The sequence below is a fragment of the Colletotrichum abscissum genome (genome assembly GCF_030869225.1).
Source record: "Colletotrichum abscissum strain IMI 504890 chromosome Unknown Scaffold_30.1, whole genome shotgun sequence".
Lineage (NCBI taxonomy): Eukaryota > Fungi > Ascomycota > Sordariomycetes > Glomerellales > Glomerellaceae > Colletotrichum > Colletotrichum abscissum.
In genome coordinates, this window is record NW_026850210.1 from 102717 (window position 1) to 115615 (window position 12899).

The window sequence follows — 12899 nt, forward strand, 5'->3', positions numbered from 1 at the left end:
ATCCACAAGTACCGGAAGGGAGGCTCTGTGGGTAACAAAGACGTCGGACAACGGACGATGGAGCGGATAAAGAGATGAGAATGAGGAGGGAAATGAGACAAATAAGTGGATGTGGTTAGGTTGAGGTGGGAGGTGGGATGTGGGATGTAGTGAGGTGAGGTGTGTGTGTGCGTGAGGCTGGACGTCAAGAGACCTGAACTCAAGATGAGCAGGAAACAGCAATGGAAGTCGCCGTCTTGTCCCAATTTTAATTCGCTCTTGCCGGGTGGAAAGTTGGTTGCTTCGGGTGGTTCCTTCCCTCTCTTACTCTCCTGCACAAACTCAGTCTCAATTCGTTCGGATCCGACTCAGAGCACTCCGTACTTTCGGAAGGTATTGACAGCAAGTCTCAATGGAACAAATTCTAGATTCCAGGTTCCTTCCTTCCTTTCCAGCTTTCCAGGGGAGCAGACAGACCAGCCAGCCAGACAGAGACGCAGAACGGGAAAGAGGGAGGGAAGCAAGAAAGGAAGGGAAACATTGGATTGCGCCTTACCGGGGGGCTTGACGGCCAATCAAAAGTTACAAAACACAGTGGCTAGGCAATTATCGTTGAAGTGGCCCCAAGTGAGCACTGAGACGTCAAAATAGTCGCACAGACCAAGTTTTGACCGGTTATGTCAGCCAATGAGATGCGCTCAAGCATATGTAGCTAACCTCTTTTGGCTATCAGAGGCCTGCCCGCAGCAACGGGACAACATGCAGCTCTTGAAGTGGGTCTTGAGCTCCACCTCGATTCTGGGCTACCGGATCTACATCAGCCCGTTGTTCCGACGTGGAATTCAACTTTGCAGTCCCACCTTTTCGAGATAGCTTCATAGAGCCAGTGGCCAGCCAGGGGAGATTCGATATACCACAGCCTACCACGAGGTCCCGCCGCCAAAATGATTCAGTTAAAGGTATGTCATCTTCTTTGACTCGCGAACATTGAATCATCACGCTAACGCGCACTCAGACGGTGCTGCAATGCATCGACAACTCAGGTGCTGCCATGGTCGAATGCGCCATGGTTGTCGGCCAGAAGAAGCTCGCCCGCATCGGTACGATCCTGTCGCCCACTTCCGAACCCCCCTCACCTCACGCGATTCGATACCGAGACTAACACATATACAATCGCAGGTGACAGAATCGTCGTCGTGGTTCAGAAGCACAGAGGTGCCAGCGAGGGTGGCATGGCCGGCTCATCAGCCGCCAACAAGGTCAAGCGCGGTGACATGCGCCATGCCGTCGTTGTCCGCACCAAGCAAAAGACTCTCCGCCCCGACGGTAGTGTAATTCGATTCGACGACAACGCCTGCGTTCTCATCAACAAGGCCGGCGACCCGGTTGGCTCTCGCATCAACGGCGTCGTTGGTGCTGAGCTGAGGAGGAAGAAGTGGAGCAAGATCCTTTCCATGGCGCCCATGCACGCATAAAGGAAACGGTGATGGGACGAGGGAGGAGCAGGTACAACAAGAAAGACGTGTAGGATCTTTGTAAAAGTATAGGAGAAAAGAGTCGTCAGAGCGGGGGAAGTGTATTATACGAATGCATGAGCCGGCGTTTCCAGGGTTGGCAGTCGATACCAATCTCCATCAAATACAAAAACATTCAGAAAGTCGAGATGAGTCTAGTCACAAGTCAAAGGTCACTTTAAGATATGGCGCAATGGCGCAGAATAGTGATTCCCATCGAGGTAAACGTAATTCAATGGTCTGTATGATATCTAAAGACAAAAACCGTGGCCGCCCCATGGCCTTTTTCCCCCAATCGAGAGCTCAAACGCCAGAATACTCCTTACAATGCATGATAACCTCCTCTAGAACAATCTTAGGGTATCTTCAAACGGTCGTCTCTTTTACTGGAAGATGTGACCGCAATCGCAGCAGACATAGAACAGTTTCTGCACGAGAACGCGTTAGCCTTCGGAACATCTGAAAGGATGCTGAGAAATAAGAAAGACGCGGGTTGTACTAACCATGCCCGTCTCGGCGCTTCGCTGCTGGGACTGGAAGAAGACGGCTTCGCCAGCCTTGCAGACGGGGCATTCCTTGTTTGATCGTGGAAGCTAGATCCGGGAAAGATGCAGCGTCAGCCAGCTGATCATGAGGGAGGTCTCGTGCCCAAGGTGAAAGCCAAAATCGCATTGCAAGAGCCAAGTCCAGGGAATATCATCCAGGAATATGTTGTGTGGTAACGCGTGGCGGAATCGCTCTTCACTGGCTGACAGCCAGCTGAAAGGTAGGCCACGAGACTTTGCGGTTGGCGGAGTCAGGCTCATTGTTGAGTGCGATGCCCGCGAACCCGTGGTTGATCTCGTCGGAAGTGACCGATTCCTTTTCTTCGTCGTACTCGTCGAGGGCCTCGTCTTCGGCCATGTCCATCAGGTCGTCCCATGTAATCTCCGTCTTCTTGCTCTGGGGACCGTCGTACTGGTGGGTAGGGGCCGCTGAGACGTTGAAGTCGTCGGACGGATTACCGCAGCCGCTGCAAAGGATGGCGTGGCCGCAGCCGATGCATACAACAGGGGCAAGAACAGACTGGGGATCACCTACAGTAGGATCCGAACCGACATCCTGTGTGACACCGGCGGTCTCACCGGCGGCGTTGTTCATGACGTTGCGGAAGACGCAGGTGGACTGAGCCTCCTCGGTAAACTGGCAGGTTCGGCAGGTGAATTGGAGGCGGTGGGTCTCTTCGTCCTCCTTGGGGTAGAGCATGTTGGAGCATTCGGAGCAAAAGCGAAAGGTAATCTGCTCAAGCTTCTTGTTCGCGCCGTCGTCTTGGGAGTTTGTGCTCATGGGGGTCGCCATCGTGGTGTCGGTCGCGTAGCGATTCTTGTGCGTCGGGGAATGAGTTGAGTAATCAAAGGGAGTTTGGTAGTTTCGCTGTATCGTCGTCGCGTAAGTCTATAGACCAAGATCGGGTTGTTGAGCGCGTTATTGAAAGTCGGGCAGCGGTGTGCAATGTTGAGGTTCAGGCAGAAGGCGGAAAAGCGAAGTGCGGCGCAAATAATCGAAAGGAACCTGATGGAGAAAGGCGCACGTTCCTTTTTGCAGTGCGGGAGGCGCAAGGTGGGGCCGCGGCGGTGAATCAGAGTGGAATGGAATTTCGGTGAGCTGTGGTCACTGGTTCACCGAGACATGTTTCGGTGAGTTACTGCCATGGTTCATCCGAGATGCCAACCTGACTGTAATGTAATACCAGTGAAGTGAGGCCGCCACCTCTTGTGACTAATAGGGCTATGCCAACTTTCTATGACCTAACTACTTGATATTTGGTGTTTGAGATGAGAGACTGGGACTCGATTACGAGTGTACTGAACTACTTCGAATCAAGATGGGCCAAAGACCAGCTCCCCCAAGGCAAGCTTTCACAAGGAAGCTTGCGTTCTGGTCATTTGCTACCCTATCTGAGGTTATCATGTCTATGTCTGAACTATCTGTACCCCAACGTATAGCAAAGCCGAGATCTACAGGGCCTCAACGAGAAGAACGCTACACACATGGTACCGCGAGACCTACTGATAGCAGGCAGCGATGAGGATGAGCCAACGTTGGCCTATCACGGAGCAACCTAAAACAGGTTTGGACAGATTTCTGATCACTTTTCTCACTGGACTTTTCGATGAGGCCAAAGATATTTCAGGCAATGGGGGGGAGGCCTCATTTAGAAGCTCTACATGCAGATGAGGGGCACTCGTTGCTGGTCGAAAATTAAGGCTCAACTGTCGCTTAGCCTAACCTGAGACTTTCAGATCTCACGAATGACATCTCTTCAATTCTCCATTCCTCCTTTCCCTCGAGGAAAACCTGATAGACTGCGGCTTGATAAGATGGATCGACAGGTCTGGGACGGGAAACCCTTGCATCGAATAAGACGTGTGACGAGTTTCCCGTCCAAGGTCGGGAGAGAAGGTCTGGTAGGTGAAACTCTGTAAGCTGACCAAGACGAGCACGGGACCATAGCTACACGTGATTCGACAGGAACTGGAACAGAATGGAACCAATAAGGGCACAAGTTTCGATGCGCTGGGGGGGATGATCAGCTTCCCCCTCCAGCGCCCTGTTCCCCGCCTTTCAGGGACACAACTTTTTTGATGGCTCCCGTCCCGGCGTCCACGAGTCCAATTCTAAGGTACGTAGTAGGTCCCTATCCGGCCTGGTTCCCTGTCAGAGGTCACCAGGTCCCCCGTAGCCCTCCCCCCACTCCCCACTAACGCTCGTCGACAGCGGATATCCATCGTTCAAGTGGCATGAAAGATATTCCTGGTGGCTTAGGTAACCCACCACTGTGGCCCGTACCTTGACTTTTTTGCGCCTTTTTGCTCCCCCTCCTTCCCGCTGTGGCCCCCCATTATTACCTACGTAGTAGCTTCGCACCCAGCATAGAAGCAAGGCCTCGTTGGTGGTTACCCCAGCAGCCGCACGTCATCCTCTCTCTCACCCAATCCATTCGAGCCAAGCTGAAGAACCTCCCCCCGTCCAGTTGCGTTGGCTAGGTGCATCGCCAAAACCCCAGCTCTTCCCCAGCTGCACCTTGCCTTTACCTTCTATTACCTACTTTACCTTACTTTCCCTTACCTTACGGAGTACCTTGGCATTGTCTCCTCCGTTCGGCTGCCGTAGGTACCTTTACGTTACCCGGTATACCTTGCCTTTCCGAGTACATTTGTACCTCGACGCCCACCCTCCTCGCCTCCATCGTCGTGCTGCTCTTCCTCTTCCTTACTCTGCCAACTCCACGTTTCTTACACTTCAGTACCTTACTCCACGACAGCTTCGTTCCTTGCACCAACTTCTCCCGCCGCTGAAGTTTCGTTCCCCGCAGCTATCGCAACAGCTTCTTCTCGTCTCTCCCGTAAACAAACTCACGCGCAACAATGGTGAGTAAGCAGTGATACATCTCGTATCCGGAGCAGAGCCTTTTCCCTCTCTGCACCCTCGACACCCGACCCCGCTCGATTCCTTTGTGCACAGCTTCACCCATTATCGCGCAGCCTCGTCTCCGGGCCGTCGCATGCTCTGCTGTTGACCTTTCTCTGCGCCTCCCACAGAGCCTGGCGGCGGCGGCTTACCAACCAAGACAATACCATTCTTAGCAGACGACTAATACAAATCCTCACCAGGCTGACACCGGTCTCCCCCCCGGCTGGGAAGTGCGACACTCCAACTCCAAGAACCTGCCCTACTACTTCAATGCCGCCGAAAAGGTCTCACGCTGGGAGCCGCCTGCGGGAACCGACACCGAGAAGCTGAAGCACTACATGGCCACCCATCACAGCGCTGGCGCCGGCGCAAGATCCCAGGCTGTTCCTGTGCCAGAGGGAAAGATCCGCGCTGCCCACCTGCTGGTCAAGCACAAAGACAGCCGGCGCCCTTCCAGCTGGAGAGAGGTACGCAAACCACCTACCGAAACGTTTTCAATTTTCCGAGTACAGACAGCTAACAACGCCTGTCAAAATAGGCCGAAATTTCCCGCACCAAGGAGGACGCACTCGAGATCATCAAGGCTCACGAGGCCAAGATCAAGTCCGGTTCCACCACGCTCGGCGAGCTGGCCCTGACCGAGTCCGACTGCAGCAGTGCCCGTAAGAGGGGTGACTTGGGCTACTTCGGCAAGGGTGACATGCAACGGGAGTTTGAAGAAGCTGCCTTTGGTCTTAACCCCGGTGACATCAGCGGCGTCGTGGAGACGGCGAGCGGCCTGCACTTGATTGAGAGGTGAGTGATTCGAGTTTTGTTGCTTTTGGCAACCCCCTATTCCACTTACAGTTCCACTAACCACCCGGATCACAGACTGGAGTAAATGAGACAGAGTAGAGACGAACAGCATCATGCGCGCGTAAGCAGGCAGGGGGTTCACAGAAGGAGGGAAAAAAAAAAAGGTCAACCAGTGCTCAGTGCCGGTGGACATGACACGGCTGGCCCAGCTGAGCCAGCCAGACGTTTATGACATTTGTTTTGCAAAATTGTTTTCTATCACGCGCTTGCCACTGGCATAACTGTATATCAAAAAATACCAAATGCGCTTCTGAAGAGAGCCCACGAGCTCACAAGTACAATTTGCCTCCCTCCGCCCCTTTTTCTATGGAACAATCATGCTATGCTATGCTGCGTACATCAACCAGAGCGCCGCCTTTCATGCTCCAGGTCACCGATTTCATGCGCCAAACTACCTCCAGGGACCTCAAGATACCTCACCATATGGGACTCTGTCCGGTCCCATGCCAGCAAGCTTCATCAAGGTAGTCGTAAACGGTTCGACCGCACTGAAGACGACAGTAAAGATGCCAAACACGGTCATCGAGAGAGCAGCATAAGGCGCAGCCCGGCTCTTCCTCTCATAGAGATATGAGACGCCCATGGCCGCGCCGTTGATGCCAATCGCCGTCCCTACCCCAATGGTAAGCGCATCGTCTCTCGGTCTCTCATCTTCTTCTTCGTCCACGTCAATGTGCGACTCTCTAGCTGAGTCAAATCCCAGCTTCCTCAGCATGGCCGGGTACATCAGCTGTCCCAATATGCCGTTGCTCACCACCAGTGCCGCGGTGACGACATCGTTCCCATAGACCGCCTCTATCGCAGGTCGCGCCAGTGCCAGCGTTGTGCAGCGCGCTGCAAAGGAGAGCGCCTCACGAGGCCCGAGATCAACCGCTCTGCCGAGCAGGACGGACACAAAGACGTTGAGTGCCGCAAAGACAGTCGAAAGAACAACCACGGCTGCGCCGGCGCGAGACCAGATTTGCTTCCGACACTCGTAAAGCTTGAACCCCCAGACAACGAAGCCGACCTCGAGGATCGAGATGGCCGCGTCGCCGGCACCGAACCAGTCGCTCGTGAGGTAAGATCCCGATACCTTTGAGGTCCAGATGAGGGAGAGAGTCCTACCGCGCGAGAATTGGGACATCGTTTGATTAATGGGCGTGTCCGTGGCAGCGGCTTTGGCACGAGTGTAGGCTATCATGCCGAGGGTCATCAGGAGGACCGGGTTAAGCAGTGTCGTGATAGTCATCTTGAGCCCTTGTACGCTGGAGAGGATGTCGCTGCGTCCAAAATTGCGCTGCAGTCTTGTGCTGCTGATCCAGGTGAACCACAGCATGCACCCATCGAGGATGCGGTCATCGCCTAGGGCATACGAGACAGGGATGCCTACGGTGAGTAGGAGCAAGATTGATAGAACGATTGGGTAGCACTCCTTGAACCAGCTAAACCTTTGGGTACCCTCTCCGCTCGAGACTTGGGGCTGCTGCGAGCTGGAAAGCGATGTCCGATCTTGATAGTGGCCCAGTGAGCTCGGAGGTGGGACAGGGGTCGGACAGTCACTATCGGTGAAGTAAGCCGAGACGGTCCTCGAATCTGGACCCAGTCCCGCTTCCTTATCGGTATGGTATCCGTTGATCGTGGTTCCGTGCAGGGTCGTTGACTCGGAGGGCCTGCGGCTGAGGGTTGGAGGAGGCATCTGGATGCGTGGTATGGGAGTGTCTTGCCCGCCGGACTGCCATGGTTGGTCGACTTCGGTGTCATCGTCGCTTCTCTTTTCAGATTCGCGAAGGGAAAAGGCTGGAATTCTGAGTATCCCGGCAAGGATGCCCCAAGAAAGGAGGAAGATCAATACCCAAAAGACGACGTTTGTGTTCACTTTGTCTGTCAGTCTTGAAATGTTAAAGATTACTTTTAGTGTCAAGGTGAACTCACCAAAGTTTCCAATTACCCTCCCAATGCCCTTACCGCCAAGCAGTCTATCCTTAGTAATCATGACGATGGGCACCGGAAAGCCAATGCCCAAGTTGCTATTGATGAAGTCGACCTGGCCAGGTCAGTACTTGCGAACAGTGGTGAGGTGAGAACAAAGGTGAAGGACAAACCTTGTACTTGATGTGGCGGTGGTAGAAGCTTTCTGACTCCGGACAAAGGTATGAAATCGCGAACATGAAACAGAACACCACAACCATGCCAATGATGGGTGACAGGTAGTCAAGTCGGACTTCGTACAGACCCAGGAAGAGACTCCATATGAGCAATTCGCTAGCGAGGTAAATCACCCCGACCCAGAAGATATCACGCATCCGCTGGCGTATGAGGCGGGTGCAATGTTCCCATCTGTCGGTGCTGTTTTCTTCGGTATCTCTCCTGAACATTCGCAATGGCAAACGGACTCTGGGAACATTGTCTGTCAAATGTCTGACTTTGAGTCTGAGACATTGGAGGATCTGGGAGAGAAGCTCGAAGCGAGCAGAGGTTCTTGTAAACATGTCGTGGTAGAGGGGGGAGGACGAGACGAGACGGGTCTCAGGGTGAACAGGAGGGTGTTGTGTGACAATATGTCCAAGAGTGATTTGATTCTGACTTTACCCTAGGGTGAAGTCCCAAGTAGCAAATGCAATCAGATCCACAAGTAAATCGAGGTGGAAAACAAGGCCGCAGTTGGTAAAGATACAGGGAAGCACAAAGAGGCTCTTGCTTCCCAGTTCCCGTCATCCAGTGTCGTACACGAGCGGTATATATCCACGAAGAAGGGAAGAAAACAGTATGGGAAGCTCGACGAAAGACAGTCTTTGGGTTCGCCACGGAACGGGTACTAGAATACGAAGTCGGCCCCCATTCCCATTCTAGTGAATGAAGAGCGAGTGGGGTCCAAGAGGAGAAGTCAGAAGGTGAAGTTGAAGGTGAACATGAAGGCGGATGGGGTCCGGCGGAAGGTGAAGTGTGCGGGGCCCACCCGGTATTCCATGGTTGTGGATGGCTTCACAAACGCTGGATGAACGCACGATAGGCCCGGGAGCGTCCTTGTCGACAGGTCCTAGTGGCAAGTCCAGCAACTCTGAACAAATGGGAGAAAGCAGAATCATCCCAAAGATGTTTTTGTTGCTAGTGTGGAACGGATCCAAGAGTCCGAGGTACGAGTGGCCAAGATATGCGGTTGGTCCATCGATCTCGTTCTGTTGGTGATAGAGATGCTGAGTCGATGCATCACATTTTGCGGCAGGGCTTCACCGGAAAGCGATCAGGCCTGTTTGAATTGGCTTTCCGAGATATCGTAGCAGGGTTAATTGCATATCTTCGAAGAAGACCCTCCAATGACCCCTCCGTCCGGACCGTGCCGGAAGTCTGGAAGCCCATATCTGGCAGCCCGATGGTCGGCTCGCTGCTCATCCGATGGGTAATAGCCCTCATGCCAAAAGTGACAGCATGTGTGTGTGGCAGATGCCAAAAGTGACAAGATGCAACGGGACGCTCAAGACATCTCCCGTCCTTGTTGATGTCTGTCCTGAGAGATGCAAGCTGCACCCTTCCAGGCGGGGAGGGGCGGACTGACGGCAAAGCGGCGTGTGCTGCAAACGATATCCAGAATAGGTCAGACCTGCTTTGAAGATGCTGATTGTGTGCCTACGTCAATACGACTCTCTGTAAAGATGTATGGTTTCTTGCAGAAAACAGACGTCGCTTACTGGGTAGGTTGAAGATGACACAGATCAAGCCGGTCTTCCTTGACACTCCCGGAACCATTTGGGGATGTCTGAACAGAGCTGTGACGGAAAGCTGCCGGGACTATGGTCGTGGTCGTTGTTCCGCAAGATGCGTGTCTCCAGTCTAGCACCCACACTTCTTTTGATTGAGTGACGGATCGCTGAACAGGGCAGCTTGTTGTTGGTCGTTGGTTATTGAAGGGAAGTGGTGGGAAGGGGACGTCGTGTAAGTCTATCGGCCGTATCACCGATGCTGCAAGGTACGTACTCAGCATGATATTGGATGGGGCCGCTGCAGGCGTCGACGGACCGCTCTAGGACCCGTGCAGACGGGAGGCTGCTCGTCTGCGGTATATGGTTGGTCAGCTTGACCTTTTGGTGGGGGTCTATCTGGTTTTGGACTAGTCGACCTTCTCTCTCGGTGGGCTTCCTTTTGTTTCTGTTTGCACCTCACCTCACCTCATTCATTGCATTGGACACTCACTCACTCACTCAACTCATTCGTCACTTTGATGAACCTCTCACTTATGTTCTCCTCTTGGCCTTGATCAATTCATCTCACCTGTTCGGTTTGAGTTGTCCTTCATTTGCTCTCGGCTCCCATATCATAGTATACGAACAGACGAACGGATCATCCCCTTTAATCGAGTCCAAGCCTGAAGGGAAAAAGGAAAATAGCAGCCCGAGCCGAGACGACACGGCTTCACTATCTACACTCTTGTGTACAATACCAACACAACCTCTCCGACTTTACCGCCCGCTTGCACCAACAACGGCCGTGTGTGCTGCGTCAAGACGTCGTGACTTGGCTACACCCAACGGAAGCCAAAATACCCCGGAACCTTTAGACGTTTTTGTCTCCCCTCCGCTGGCCTCTGTTACCATGCCATCTGTGGACCAAACCACAAACCTCAGCCGTCTTCCGTCATTGGACAACCGCATTCCGTGTGTGCTTGCTACAGCCGTTCCCTTTTAGGAAACGAACTTCCGACCCCGTTTCTTCACACCTTTCCATCGTGGCCACACCTTGGTTCCTCTCCATTCTTCGAATCCGCGTCAAGTTCGGGGGCGACAGGCATCATCAGTCAGACCCCAAGGCTTGTCCCGTCTTTGGTTGATTTGGAACTCTGTCCACGTGCAGCAGCACCTTAATTCATAAGTCGTTGGTTGTTGAACACCAAGTCCTACGGAAAGAGGGGCATACCATTTCTGGCCCCCTCTGTTCAACCACCCTTACAACCTCAAAGAAATCCTTCAGGACTAGCCACCTTCCAATTAAGGTGTCTGCTCGCCGCTATGGATGTCTCAAAGCTGGAAAACATTGTACGAAGCTACGGTATCGCCATTGACAGACACACCCTTCAGGCGGCCCTCGATGACCCAGAGCACGGAACTGCCTTTACCGAATGGGCCCGCCTTCACCTTGGCCCCGAGAATCTGCTGTCCAGAGATGAACTAGCCTTGTAAGTGCTATCACGAGTATCACGCGCTCAGTTACGTGCCTATGGCTAATCAACATGGGGTCGGTAGGTATACAGCCCTGGACAGATCCGGTCAGATCGACAAGTTGGTTGAGTCGCAGGATTTAGCTGCTGTTCAAGCTGTAAGCGAACGCGAGATACAGACTGCCATTGAGGAGCTCAACCGGTCGACTGCTGCCATTGTCAAGCAGACCGAGACCTTGAAGCAGCAGCAGGATGCCCTGTCGAAGCTGGTCAAGACCCATTCCAGGGTCGAGGAGGCTCGCTCCGATCTCGTCTTCCAACGAAACCAGAAGCATGATGCTGAGGCTAGGAAGATGATGACCACGGTGAGTTGTGTTGCTCCCGTTACCGGAAGTCACTTTGCTGACATGAGACTCAAAGGTCGAGGAGCTGTCTCAGAGTCTAGAGTACAAGGCGTCGGACCTCGAACAGCAAACCAAGGTTTCTGGCAACGGCCTCCAGCAGACTTTAGATAGCTTGCTTCACTCCGATGACAAGCTTCTTTCGAGTCTTCGCAAGCTGGGGCTTGAACTCGAGACTGAGGATCCCGAAGACCGTGAAAACGTAGAAAAGCTTCGCGAAATCTGCATGAGGTATGCGCTCGCCTCACCCACAGTTCCCAAAGACACCATGACTTACACGCCTGGCGTAGATTGATCAAATACACCGTCGAAACGGTACGCACAAAGCTGGATAGACTCTACCTCGAAGCACTTAGCTCCGCCCATCAGAACGGCGTGACATCACACCCTTCAGACGACGTCAAAACCTCCCAGGAGGAACTAGAGTCTCTCTACGCAGAGATCCTTCCCGTAGCTCAGATGTCGGTGGAGCAGCAACACCTCGAGCCGGCTCTGAAGTCGCTATCGAGCAAGAACGGACAGTCTCTGCGCCGCTCCGCCGCTGCAGTCATCTACGTAAGTTTCAACCCAACCCCATGACCAACATTGCATGTACTGACACGCCCAGATCGACGAGTGCCTAGATTACCTCCTCGACCACATGGACCGTCTCTCCACCCGCATAGAAGCCTACCAATCCCACAAAACAGCAACATCAAGCCTCCTCACCACGGCCCGCGCAGAACTCTCCACTCCAGCCGCGACGCCAAAGAAGAAGACGCCGATGCAGGACCTCGTCTCCCCCGTCCGCCGCCGCAACAACACAAACCCCGGAAGATCACCCACCCGCGACGCCGCCAGCAACCGTCGCCGCCGCTCCTCGGCCTTTGACGAACCACCCCTCGAAACCCTCCTTCGCTCCCTCGCCATCGCCTTCCCCGAAGACGTGACCGACGGCGCGGGCCAAACGGCCGTGTTAGCCGCTACCTTGGCCGAGCGGCAGACGAAAGCCCGCGATGTGGCAAGGAATGCACAGGAGACGCTGGAGGGTACCGCCGCGACGCAGCTTGCGGATTCGAAGCTCGCGATCCAGTTGTTGCGGGATAGTCTGCTGGCCGAGAGTCCGTTTGGGCATGTGAGGCTTGTGGATGAGGGGATTGAGGCGTCTATCGCCGTTTTGGGACAGGAGGTTGAGAAGTTGAAGGAGAGGGTTGAAAAGGTTGATGCTGGCAAGGCGAGGTTGAGGAGCGAGAGGAAGAGGGAGATTTTGGAGCGATGGGGGCGGTAGTGTCATTGTCGGATTTTGAGATAGGTCATCTGACGGTGTCTGGCATCCATCCCAACTCTTCTGGGTCGTGATAATGCATCATATACATGCTCCATTCATCATTACTCGATACTCGTCTTATCCCAGCCGAAGACAGTATCGACCCAACATACCGGTAACTCATTCTCCCTGGACATAGGACCGAGTCATGGCAGCCGAAGCAATCGGCCATCTCAATATGCCGCAGAATACTCGGTACCGACTCCATGTTCCCCTTCAGACCCTCTCAATTTGACTCCACACCAAGACGCAAATGCCAA

General features: G+C 53.7%; 5 protein-coding genes across 5 annotated transcripts; 3 read left to right on the forward strand and 2 right to left on the reverse strand.

The window, feature by feature from the left end:
• Window positions 1-923: 923 nt before the first annotated feature.
• Window positions 924-1454, forward strand: CABS01_11138 (50S ribosomal protein L14; the record flags this gene model as incomplete). The annotated part of the gene is made up of 3 exons (XM_060544493.1): window positions 924-938; window positions 995-1079; window positions 1159-1454. The coding sequence occupies 3 exons, from the start codon at window positions 924-926 to the stop codon at window positions 1452-1454; spliced, it is 396 nt and encodes a 131-aa protein (XP_060397741.1).
• A 422-nt stretch (window positions 1455-1876) lies between these two features.
• CABS01_11139 (RNA polymerase M/15 kDa subunit) lies at window positions 1877-2831 on the reverse strand (the record flags this gene model as incomplete). The annotated part of the gene is made up of 3 exons (XM_060544494.1): window positions 1877-1921; window positions 1997-2086; window positions 2247-2831. 3 exons carry the CDS (start codon window positions 2829-2831, stop codon window positions 1877-1879), a joined length of 720 nt encoding a protein of 239 aa, XP_060397742.1.
• A 2069-nt stretch (window positions 2832-4900) lies between these two features.
• CABS01_11140 (peptidyl-prolyl cis-trans isomerase ssp-1) lies at window positions 4901-5826 on the forward strand (the record flags this gene model as incomplete). Its single annotated transcript, XM_060544495.1, has 4 exons — window positions 4901-4903; window positions 5147-5413; window positions 5485-5741; window positions 5817-5826. The coding sequence occupies 4 exons, from the start codon at window positions 4901-4903 to the stop codon at window positions 5824-5826; spliced, it is 537 nt and encodes a 178-aa protein (XP_060397743.1).
• A 381-nt stretch (window positions 5827-6207) lies between these two features.
• CABS01_11141 (uncharacterized protein) lies at window positions 6208-8272 on the reverse strand (the record flags this gene model as incomplete). The annotated part of the gene is made up of 3 exons (XM_060544496.1): window positions 6208-7664; window positions 7716-7827; window positions 7886-8272. 3 exons carry the CDS (start codon window positions 8270-8272, stop codon window positions 6208-6210), a joined length of 1956 nt encoding a protein of 651 aa, XP_060397744.1.
• Window positions 8273-10783: 2511 nt separating this feature from the next.
• Window positions 10784-12600, forward strand: CABS01_11142 (uncharacterized protein; the record flags this gene model as incomplete). Its single annotated transcript, XM_060544497.1, has 5 exons — window positions 10784-10950; window positions 11018-11297; window positions 11353-11564; window positions 11624-11888; window positions 11941-12600. The coding sequence occupies 5 exons, from the start codon at window positions 10784-10786 to the stop codon at window positions 12598-12600; spliced, it is 1584 nt and encodes a 527-aa protein (XP_060397745.1).
• Between the last annotated feature and the right edge of the window lie 299 nt (window positions 12601-12899).